The sequence below is a fragment of the Arachis ipaensis genome, chromosome B1, assembly GCF_059453495.1.
Source record: "Arachis ipaensis isolate K30076 ecotype BB chromosome B1, ASM5945349v1, whole genome shotgun sequence".
Classification (NCBI taxonomy): domain Eukaryota; kingdom Viridiplantae; phylum Streptophyta; class Magnoliopsida; order Fabales; family Fabaceae; genus Arachis; species Arachis ipaensis.
This window is the reverse complement of record NC_142436.1, coordinates 51,948,219-51,959,572: the sequence shown is the minus strand read 5'-3', so window position 1 is coordinate 51,959,572 and position 11,354 is coordinate 51,948,219. Positions and strand designations below refer to the sequence as shown.

The 11,354-nt window shown below is 32.7% G+C and overlaps 1 protein-coding gene across 2 annotated transcripts; it reads left to right on the top strand.

Moving 5' to 3' along the window:
• The first annotated feature begins 2,513 nt into the window (after window positions 1–2,513).
• On the top strand, window positions 2,514–10,032 carry THO1 (nuclear matrix protein-like protein). 2 transcript variants are annotated; one of them, XM_016333039.3, is made up of 21 exons: window positions 2,514–2,832; window positions 3,005–3,088; window positions 3,427–3,501; window positions 3,636–3,729; window positions 4,058–4,203; window positions 4,308–4,379; window positions 4,557–4,629; window positions 4,724–4,786; window positions 4,875–4,921; window positions 5,378–5,446; window positions 5,577–5,702; window positions 5,808–5,873; window positions 5,963–6,004; window positions 6,660–6,776; window positions 6,912–6,994; window positions 7,280–7,346; window positions 7,738–7,809; window positions 7,927–7,977; window positions 8,642–8,701; window positions 8,792–8,941; window positions 9,468–10,032. In XM_016333039.3, the coding sequence occupies exons 1-21, from the start codon at window positions 2,830–2,832 to the stop codon at window positions 9,720–9,722; spliced, it is 1,815 nt and encodes a 604-aa protein (XP_016188525.1). In that variant the 5' UTR covers window positions 2,514–2,829; the 3' UTR covers window positions 9,723–10,032. The 2 variants fall into 2 exon arrangements, with proteins under 2 accessions (XP_016188525.1, XP_016188535.1); XM_016333049.3 differs by lacking the exons at window positions 4,557–4,629; window positions 4,724–4,786; window positions 4,875–4,921 and having other exon boundaries at window positions 2,564–2,832.
• The last annotated feature ends 1,322 nt before the right edge of the window (window positions 10,033–11,354 follow it).

Here is an 11,354-nt window from a genome sequence, read left to right as displayed (position 1 = left end):
AAAAGGAAAAAATATTGGGATCTAATTAAAAATTCGATGAAACTATAGGGACCTTAGAGTAATTAAACCAACTTAAAATGTCATAGTCATGCATAAATTCATTCTTCTTAAGATGTCATAGTCATGCATAAATCTATTTCATTCTTCTTAAACTTCATGTAGTTACTTCACAAGTATAAATACAGTTAACAAATAAATTAAAACTTTGACACAAAAAATGCAAACAATTTTCTAAATTAGTTACTAATAAAATAGCCAAAATACAATCTTATCAAATTATCCAAAATAATCAAAAGTCAAAACACAATCTTATCAAATATCCAAAATCACATTATGTTCAACATATTTGTATCGAAAGTCAAAACACAATCTTATCAAATAATCCAAAATCACATCATGTCATCCACAGAGTAATTTCGAAAAAGTTTATTTGCATCATGTTTCAATCTAATAAAATTATATATATAGTGCAACAAGCAGTTGGAATTAATCTTTGTCTTCTAACAAGATAATTTGGCATCAACTTTAAGATTGAAAATCTTGCTTTCAATATTCTAAAATATCTCTCAATAATATTTCTCAACAATGAGTGTCTATTAGATGCAATGTCCCTTGTAATCCTTGTTAGCAAAATTGAAAACTCACGATGTGCAATACGTAGTCGATTATACTTTTCCTTTAGCGTAGCTATATCGTAATGTTCTGTAACAATTGTGGTCAATTTATTATTTATTTTTTTCCTAAACTATTGTCTTAAATGTTGAATATTGCAGCTGCCCATTCTTTTTTTTTTTTGGTGACTACAGCTGCCCATTCTTTACTCACTCATACAGTATGCCAATAGAAGCTTTGTATTTTCATTGGACTATTTTTTGCTATATTCAGTTTCAAATTTTTCCTATCTTATGTTAATAAATATCAACTACTATTACATATGAGATGCAACAAAGGAAAGAAATATCAACAATGTTACATGTAACTATTAGCAATAGGAGTGAAAATAAAACAAAACCTAACCTCTTAATAAAAATCATCACAATGCTAAAAAAAGAAAAAAAAACTTGTGAGAAACAAAAATTTCCAAAATGTCATTTTAAAAATAGAAACGCATATAAAAAGGAATGTTTCATTTTCTCCAGCAAAAAAAGTTTACTAGCACAATAGTAAGCCGTACAAAGAAGAGTAACGATCAATTGTAGAAGAGTTGAGAGAACGGAGGTAGCATAAAAAAAGGAATAAAGGTAGCATTTGTTTTCGAAAAAAAGACATAGAGATATAGATAACTAATGTTTAAAAAGTGTTTAAAGACAGAGACATGTATACTAAATATATTGTCTTTGAAACCGTTTTTTATATTTTTGTGTCTATTTTTTATGAAGGACATTAATGGACACGAAATTTAGGAAGGTAGACACAAATTTTTTATGAATTTTTTTTATCCATAGATATTGTTTGTACTCTTCTCTTGTAGAATTTTTTACTTAACTAGATAATTTTTTCCTTCTTAAAGTTCATTATCTTTTTTTATTGCATGATGTAGGTTTACTTAATGGAGGCTTAATTCATTCTTCTACTTTACATTACTTTGTTTATTTTTAATTTTGTTACTTTAATACTATCTTTACCTTGTTGATTCATAGACAATTCTTCTTGTAATCCTCTGTACTCCACATACTCTCATTAAATTAATTTGTACTTGATGCGAAAAATTTGGAATTACATAGTTATTTTAATCATTTTGCATAATATTTTAGTCTTGTCAATGTCTATCCGAACATAATATAAGATATTATATTAGTGTCTTGTACATTATATCCAAACACAATACACAATAAATACATTTTAGTGTCTCTATTCTATTGTCTCTGTCTCAACATTATGTTTTATTTTGTCCACAAAAACACACGCAGCAAAAAGGATAAATTTAAAAAAATAAGTTTTTATTTTTATTTTTAATTGTGATAAGAATGAAAAAAGACACTCTATAATTACATACGTGCCATCGCATTTTTTAAGTTTTCAAATGAAAATTGTAAAAACAGGTCTATGTTTCTTTGTTTTCACCTTATTATGAAAACATTTCCATAAAACCAATTTTCATTAAATCAAACTAAAATCTTTATTTTTTATTTTGAGTGAAAATAAAAATTGAAAACACTCAAACCAAGCACATCTTTAAATTTTTTATATTTTTAACAATAATTTTCTTAATTTATAAATTTAACATGTGTTCTAGATAAATTTTTGTTTGAGTATTATTAAATTGTTATTTTTTTTAATTTTTTAGTATATTAATAAAATTTTAATAGTAAAAATTAAGATACTAAAAAAATAAAAAGTTTTTTTTTTAAAAATTATAATTTATATTTTTTAAAATTTTTTTACTTAAAAATATTTTTAACCTTATAAATAAATAAAAAATAATTTTATATTATCATATTTAAATATAATTATTAAATAAAATGATATTTTTATAAAAAAAATATTTAAATATAAAATTATTTTATTTTTCTAAAAGATTTTTCGTATAATCTAGCCAAAACAAACTGTTACTATAATTTTCGAAAAATTGAACTTCTTGGGACAGTGAAGCCCTGAAACATACCTTTCCCTGCATCTAAAGTTCTAAACGCCGCTAAAGTGGCTAGCCACCATCTTCCCGCCGTGCCGCCGTCGTGTCCTTCACGCTGCGTCGCTCCCTTTCCACCGCTGCAGAACCAAGATTTGGAATGCGCTGCTGATTTCTTTTTTATTTACGTTTTTTTTTTAATTATTGGTGGCCTTGCGGTTCCATAACCATAAGTGAAGGGTTTCGTTCTAGACTTCAACATGGTAAGCTCCCTTCCGCTATTTTCCGTATTCCACTTGTTGAGTAAAACACTGCCCCAATTTTGAACACTGTTTTGTGTGAATTGCTGTGTTTGATTTGATTCCCTTTCCTGTGTTCTAGAACTTGGCTTTATTACTTCGTTTTTCTTGATTGCTTGTTGTTGTTGTTTCGCAGGAGGTGTTTAAAAGGGCTATAATGCAGCCTGGGCCACCTGAGCATTTTGCTTTACTGACAGTTCAAGAAGTCATCAAACCTCAGGTATATCCATCCTCTAATCTTTTGAGAATTTCAAATGTAGCGGAGAATTTTGTATATAGAGAAATGTACATTTGATTATGATCACTTATCTTTTATTTTTATTTTTATTTTTTTGTATTTATGATATTTATTGGAGGAAGGGGTACTAAAATGAAGAAATTTGTATTTAAGGTTCAGTAGGAAGCATCTCGAATCATTATAGGATATGTAATTCTATCCTTCATTGATTGATGTTTGTTCCTGTGGTGACTGATTGGCAATGGGAGCCCAGGATTCCCTTAGTTTTCATGTGATTTTGTTAATAGCTGTGGTTGATTTAATTGATTTGTGTCTAACAGAAGCAAACGAAATTGGCCCAAGATGAGAACCAGTTGCTAGAAAACATTCTACGCATGCTACTTCAGGAATATGTGGTATGTCTAGCTGGAGTTTCTTTTTCATGGATTAGTCATGTATTTTTTCCCCCTCTTTTTTTGCCTGTTGAATGTTGAGTTTATTGGTTTCCTCTGTTTATGATATGTATGATATTGTTTGTATTTTGGAACAGTCATCGGCAGTACAGTCTGGGGAGAAAATAATGCACTTTGGGCAATCAATTGATGCTACTGAAACTTCTCAAGGCCTCATTCCTCGTCTTCTTGGTTTGTTAACCATTTTTTCTTACAAGAAAATTTTCTTTATGGTGCTTTCTGATCATTTGATGTAGTATAGATCACTTTCCTACAATGAGTTACATTAGTAACTGTGCAATCTATGTTGTTACATAAGTAAAAAAGTTCTTATTTTCTCAGACTTCAAGGAACGTGCATCATTTAATTATTGGTGTTATTTTGATTCTTTGGTTGAATTTTACACTCGTATTTTTCTTCTGTTTTAGGAATGTTCCAATTAGTTTTGGCGTGCATCTTATTTATGTAGTCTTCCATGTTTATCTCCTGCTCATATTTGCATACTGTTTTCACATTTCAGATATAGTACTATATCTTTGTGAGAAAGAACATATAGAAGGTGGTATGATTTTTTCACTGTTGGAAGACTTGACAGAAATGTCTACAATGAAAAACTGCAAAGATATTTTTGGTTATATAGAGAGCAAACAAGATATATTAGGGAAGGTATATTTGCCAACTGTTTCTAGCTTTTATGTTCATCTAATTATTTTTTGGATATGTACATGACCATTGTTTGTTTGGAACTCTTATCATTGCATGACATACAGCAAGAACTTTTTGCTCGAGGAAAGCTTGTGATGCTGAGAACCTGCAATCAGCTTCTACGCCGGCTGTCCAAGGTCCATTAAACACCAGTTATGTTTGTGTAAAAGATTATAGTGTGACTCACCCTTGTAAGCTATATGATAATATGCGCAATGTGTCTGTTAGATGGGTATTATTTAAGTTTGGGTTAGCTGCAATTGTGTTCTTCTCATGACAGCCATAATTTTAATGTGTTGATGTTATCGTTATAGGCAAATGATGTGGTGTTTTGTGGAAGAATTCTCATGTTTTTGGCTCATTTCTTTCCATTATCAGAGAGATCAGGTTCAATTGTGTGAAGCCTATCTTCAGTTCTGGATTTTTTATTTCCTTTTCATAATCTTCTTTCTTAGATGGCTCTCTCTCTTTTTTCTTGAAGCCTTAAACATCAAAGGAGTATTTAACACATCAAACGAAACAAAATATGAGAAAGAACCCCTAGGTGTGCCTTCACCACTCTTTGCTTACTCTATATTTTTGAGGTTAATTGTTTGATTCTAGTCTACAATTCCTTTTTTATTACTTTTCAGGCATATGTATTGATTTCAAGTTTTATGAGACTTTCTGGGGATTACAGGTTGGTCTGCACTGAAAAGTTGGTTTGAGTAATAATTTGATGCTTGTTCCTTGCCCTAATATTCTGTTTGTTGGATTTAGACCTAAGCTATGTTGTTATAGTTACTAACAGGATTGCTTAACTGAACTCTTCTCTGAATTTATTAGGTCATCGCAGTGTGTTCCTTCCTGATGTAAAATTCTTTTCATCAGAAACTTGTCTTTAAGCTGACAAGAAGTTCAAAGTCTATAAGCTGTTTTATTTGCTTTATCGCTGGTTTCTTCTTTTGCTAGATTTTAATTTCTAAACATGATCTCTTTGTTCCGATCTCCATGTATTCTTCCCTTTTTACGCAATATTCTTTATCCAAATAAATGGATGTCACTTCTAGAGTTTGACTACATGATGTGGGATATTTAAATTGAAGAAAAAACTTAAAAAAAGTAATGTTCATTGGTCTTGTTTTATTTGATGCAGGAATATTTTTCTAATCCAACTATAACTCATGCTCCTTCCAAGTGGCAGAAATTTGCGTCCAGTTTGTCGGTAATTCTTTACTTCATAGTTTCCTGTCTGGTTTTGTGTGGATGAATATTTTTTCTGTTATGAAATTTCTTCTTTTCTGGCACAAACATGTTTATTTTATTTAATAACCAGAAGTATTGTTGAATGGAAGGTTGTACTGAATACATTTGAAGCACAACCTTTAAGTGATGAAGAGGGAGATGCTAATAATTTGGAGGAAGAAGCTGTCAATTTTAGCATAAAATATCTCACAAGCAGTAAACTAATGGGACTGGAGGTAGGCAGTTTGACAACCATACTAAGAATGCGTGTTCAAACAAGATGTTTATGTGCTGACTCAGGATGCTCTCTTTTCGTTTCTTTTTATTGGGGGAACTTCTAGTTAAAGGATCCAAGTTTCCGACGCCACGTTCTGGTGCAATGCCTCATCTTGTTTGATTATTTAAAGGTAAAAATTTAGAATACTTGTATACATATTATATATCTGGTATATTTTAAACTGGATTATCTGATGGTTTCCCCTCCATTTGCTTTTAGGCCCCTGGAAAAGGTGATAAGGATCTGCCATCTGAAAGCATGGTTAGGACTGTCTCCCTTGAACTTTTATGTTATGTAGTATATACTAAATACTAAATTCGCATCTGGCCTCTATCTCTGCTGTTAGGCTCTTTGCTATCAAAGCCACTCCACTGTCTTTATAGTGGTCTGATGCTGTTTGTGTTTGCTTACTTGAATAGGGACTCTTGCGATTCTCAAAGTACTCCTTTATTTACATGTTCCTAGATATATATTTTTTTAGTTCTTGTTTTTTATATGTGAACTGTTTCCCCTTTTTCCCTTTAGAATTTGGATAGCAAAACATTTCTTAACTTGATATTCTTTCTATATAAGGAGATGTTCTATAGAAGTTCTAGTGTATAGAAGGTAGCCAATAGTTACAGATAGAAGGAAACAAAGAAAAATGATAAATGAACAAATTTAGAAATGCCAAAATTTTAATGTCTGTAAACATGAATCAAAGTAGGACAAAAAATGGTGTGTTTTATCCATTTAGATATGAACAACAGGACAAAATGGTGTTATTGGATCTGTGCAGTGGGCCTAACCTTGTGAAATTGATTATCTTGTCATTATAGTAAGAATACCAAAAGTCTTGAGACTAGGTAACTGGCTATTCATCTCAGGAGTTCCTTTTATGACAAAAGTATCCTGCATATTTTCTTTTTTATTTCAGAAAGATGAGATTTCATCATGTGAGGCGCGTGTTAAAAGACTTCTTGAACTGACTCCACCCAAAGGAAAGGAATTTCTTCACAAAATTGAGCATATATTGGAACGGGAAAAGAATTGGGTGAGGATCCTCCTTAAAGTCTTCCGTCTTATGCTTTCTTGCACATGCAATTTAATGCGACATGCAGAATCAGGTGATTATCCACTTTTTAATATATAATGAGACATGATACCATTCTATACCTTTTACCGTTAGGTGTGGTGGAAACGCGATGGCTGCCTGCCATATGAAAAACAACCGACCGAAAAGAAAGCAATACAAGATGGGACCAAGAAGCGGTATGATAGTCATGTTGCCAATCTTTAGTTGTTTTACATTTGGATTATAGGACTAGAAATGGGTTGATCCTATAGGAAAATAACACAGAAGATCTACGTATAAACAGTTCCACTGTAGACATGATACATAATAGAACTCAATGGTGTTGTCTGATCCATGTAGCTGACCTCACCTAATGGGATTAGGCTTTGTTGTTGTTTTCTACAATGAGTATTTGCTCTTTTCACCTTGTTCATTTTATTTATTTTCTATTTTTTGATTGAGTTGCTCTCCTTTGTTTACAGTAAGCCTAGATGGAGATTGGGTAACAAAGAACTCTCCCAATTGTGGAAGTGGGCAGATCAAAATCCGGTATGTTAATAAGTTTTTGTATTGTGTTGGCTGAAGTCCTATTGGCATCACATTCTATGCTTCTCCATCTAAGTGACGTGGTAGCTATTTAGTTTGACAAAATGAAAAAAAAGAAGAGGTTGAGAAAATTCAAACATAGAGAACCAAGAGAGAAGTGAAAATGGTTGAAACTTGTATTTCCTTCTATGTTGTTGCATGTACACATCTTCAATGAATCATTTACCAAAGCATTGCTCAGACCAATTCTTTCACATCATTGCACTGATGCTATTCTAAGCTTGAATTTTCATTTAACTGCTTAAATTACATATTTTCATTTTCAATGTGTGTTATTCATAATGTGGATTGTCTTTCTATAGTTCTCCATTTACGTAAGTTCTTGACTTTCCAGAATGCTTTAACCAATCCTCAGCGTGTTCAAACACCTTCAATTATGGATTATTGGAAACCCTTGGCTGAAGATGTAAGATTTTATTTCTGAGCTGCAGTGGGGTGGTTATATGGTTTTTGCAGTTATGGGCTAGAGCTTTTCCCCTTTTCTTAAATATCAAAATTGATTCTTTGCATTTTGAAATTACAGATGGATCCTTCTGCCGGAATAGAAGCTGAATATCACCACAAGAATAACCGGGTAATGGACTGCCTAAGACTTCATTTAGATGTGAAGAAATTTTATTTTGGAGAAACAAAGGAAAGGACAAGTTATCTAAAAAACTTGGAAAATAAACTCTTAAGGCTAGAATCCATAATGTAGCATGTGCAAGGAACTCTTATCATGGATGGGAATAGAACAGTAATAAATAATAATACAAGATAATACTTATAGGATTGAGACTGAATCAGTGCGATGCGAACCTTCTCCATAAGAATTGTATCAACTATGAGAAATAGATCGTGAGTATTTGAGATAGTCCCCTCAGTCCCTTACTACCTCTCCCACCTCCTTATATATCCTCTTCATTTTGCTACTCTGCCAGCAAGGCAGAGTTAGTTACAAACCCTCCCAACCTAGTGATGCACTAAATTATAATTAAGTCCCATATTTCTAATTGGTTGGGTTCCTAACACAATGCTTCCCAATCTCTTGACAATAAAAACTACTTCCAAGAAATTTCTTAAAATATTCTATGATATTCCAAGATGTAACCATGATATATTGTATTTTTCACAACTTCTAACGGACTTAAACCAACAGGAATCCCTCCATATTTTGTGGGTGCAAGTTTGTTCTCTTGATAGCTGGTATTCAGTCTTAGTTGTATCTTAGAAATTGCTATTCTTTTTCTTCAATCCAGGTTTATTGTTGGAAGGGTCTACGGCTTTCAGCACGACAGGATTTGGAGGGTTTTTCCAAGGTCAGATGAATATTTTCTACTTGTAAATCTGCAATATATTGTATGCTACCCTTTTAGGTTTGATGAAAATTATGTTGATTATAATTACAGTTTACCGACCATGGCGTTGAAGGGGTTGTACCACTGGAACTTTTGCCACCTGATGTTCGATCTAAATATCAAGCTAAACCGAATGAGAGAGGAAAACGTAGCAAAAAGGAAGAAGCAAAAGGCACAGCTCATCAAGTTGATGAAAATCAGGTTCTTTGATTCAGATCCAGCTTTCCATTTTGTCTAGTTACCTCTGCTTAAAGAGAGAGAAATTTTACTATAGCCAGAGTTCAGCACTATTTCTGGTTGCATTCACTAGCATGTCCTTTGAAATCCCCATTGTGATTTGTGATTTATGCTTCATTCCCCACATCTAGGTAACAAAATTATTTAAGCTTGAGCAAAAAATTCAATCCGGATGTCAGATATGAATGCTTAGATATTCTTTAAGCTTACGAATTTCTCACCTCACAACATTAAATGAAGTTTCATTAAACAAGTTGAAACATGTGTGAGTATGGTCATGTAATCAATTGATTTCTATATTTTTTTTATAAAAAGAAAACTGGTCTAAGGTTCTATCCTTGGTGTGCCTCCAGTAGACATATAATTGCTCAATGTATAACATGCTAAAACAGCATTCGATCAAGTGATTTAAGATCTGAATAGGAAATCCTGATACATCATGCTGAATGTTGTTATTTTTTTAATCTATTTTCATTTTCCTCTGAAATAGATGTCTACACATGCAACGGAGGTAGATGTGGAAGGAATTAGAACTGATATGACAGCGACACCTATGGAATTTGATGCTGCTTCCATCCCTGGCGCACGGGGGGAAACCCCGACACCGGAAGAACTTCAGAAGCAGGGTTCTGACACTGATGGTGGCCAGGAAGCAGGTCAATTGGACGCTGATGCTGAAGTTGAGGCCGGCATCATAGACGGAGAGACGGATGCAGATGTTGATTTAGATGCTAAGGATGATTGATATTGATGCCATTGTCAGCATCGTGTTTGTTTATAATGTGGCTAAGTTAGCTTTAATGTTCACTACTAGGCCAAATAGGAATAGGAATAGGAAGAAAGGAACGGAAAATGCTGCTTTTTTTTTATCATTTAAGGAGTTGGTGTTTTTCTTGGGTGAAACAAGAAAATATTGGATTGAATTCTAATGTTTAGGTCAAACTCTTACAAATGATGTATCTTCTTTTTTTGGTGTCCACAAATTTTGTATCTTGAAATGCTAAAAAGGAGAGAAGAAAATACGATGAACCTTTTATTTGTTCCGTTTTGGTGGATAACCTTTTGTTTGTTGTGTATCCATTTAAAATTTACTAGTATTTATATGTTATAAAATGAATTGCAGTTTAACAATTAGTTATTATGTATAAAGTATAGATATTTTGCTGAGTTATTATCACTTATCAATATTTGTTTGACACACGTGTCTTCTATGTCTAATTGCATTTTAACAAAAAGTAAAAAAATTATTCTTTAGACACAGTTGGACATATCTAAATACTATTCGTGTTAGCATGTCTAATTTTATTTTTAATATGTATTCTTGAAATGAGTTTAAAAATAGTATATATTATTTATTAAAAATAAAAATATTTTAAATACTTTATATAATTAAAAAATAAAAATAATTAAAAATTAATTTACATTTTAATATTAATAATATTAAAATATCTAATTTATCTAAAAAATTATATACAACAACAACAAAGCCTTGTCCCACTAAGTGGGGTCGGCTACATGAATCAAACGACGCCATTGTGCTCTGTCATGTATCATGTCTATAGAGAGACCGTTTACATGTAGATCTCGTTTGACCACCTCATGGATGGTCTTCTTAGGTCTTCCTCTGCCTTTCGCCCTTTGTCCATCTTCCATCTCATCCACCCTCCTGACTGGATGTTCTATCGGTTTTCTTCTCACATGTCCAAACCACCTGAGACGCGATTCAACCATCTTTTCCACAATGGGTGCTACTCCAACTCTCTCCCTTATATCTTCATTCCTTATTTTATCCAATCGCGTATGACCACTCATCCATCTCAACATCTTCATCTCTGCCACACTCAGCTTATGTTCGTGCTCCCCTTTAGCTGCCCAACACTCCGTACCATACAGCATAGCTGGTCTTATAGCGGTGCGATAGAATTTACCTTTAAGTTTTAAAGGCACTTTTTGTCGCATATAAAACCAGATGCACTCCGCCATTTTGATCAACCTGCTTGGATCTTATGATTTACATCCTGTTCAATCTCTCCATTATTTTGTATGATGCATCCAAGATATTTAAAACTTTTAACTTTTCGTAGGATGTTTTCTCCAATCTTCACCTCTATATTGGGGTTTTCCCTTCTCAGACTGAACTTACATTCCATATATTCCGTCTTGCTATGGCTTATGCGCAGACCATACACTTCTAGAGCTTCTCTCCATAACTCCAACTTCTTATTTAGGTCTTCCCTTAACTCTCCCATAAGGACGATTTCATCGGCAAAAAGCATGCACCATGGCACAGGCTCTTGGATATGCTCTGTGAGTACTTCCAAGACTAATGTGAAAAGGTATGGACTTAAGGATGATCCCTGGTGTAATCCTATACCAA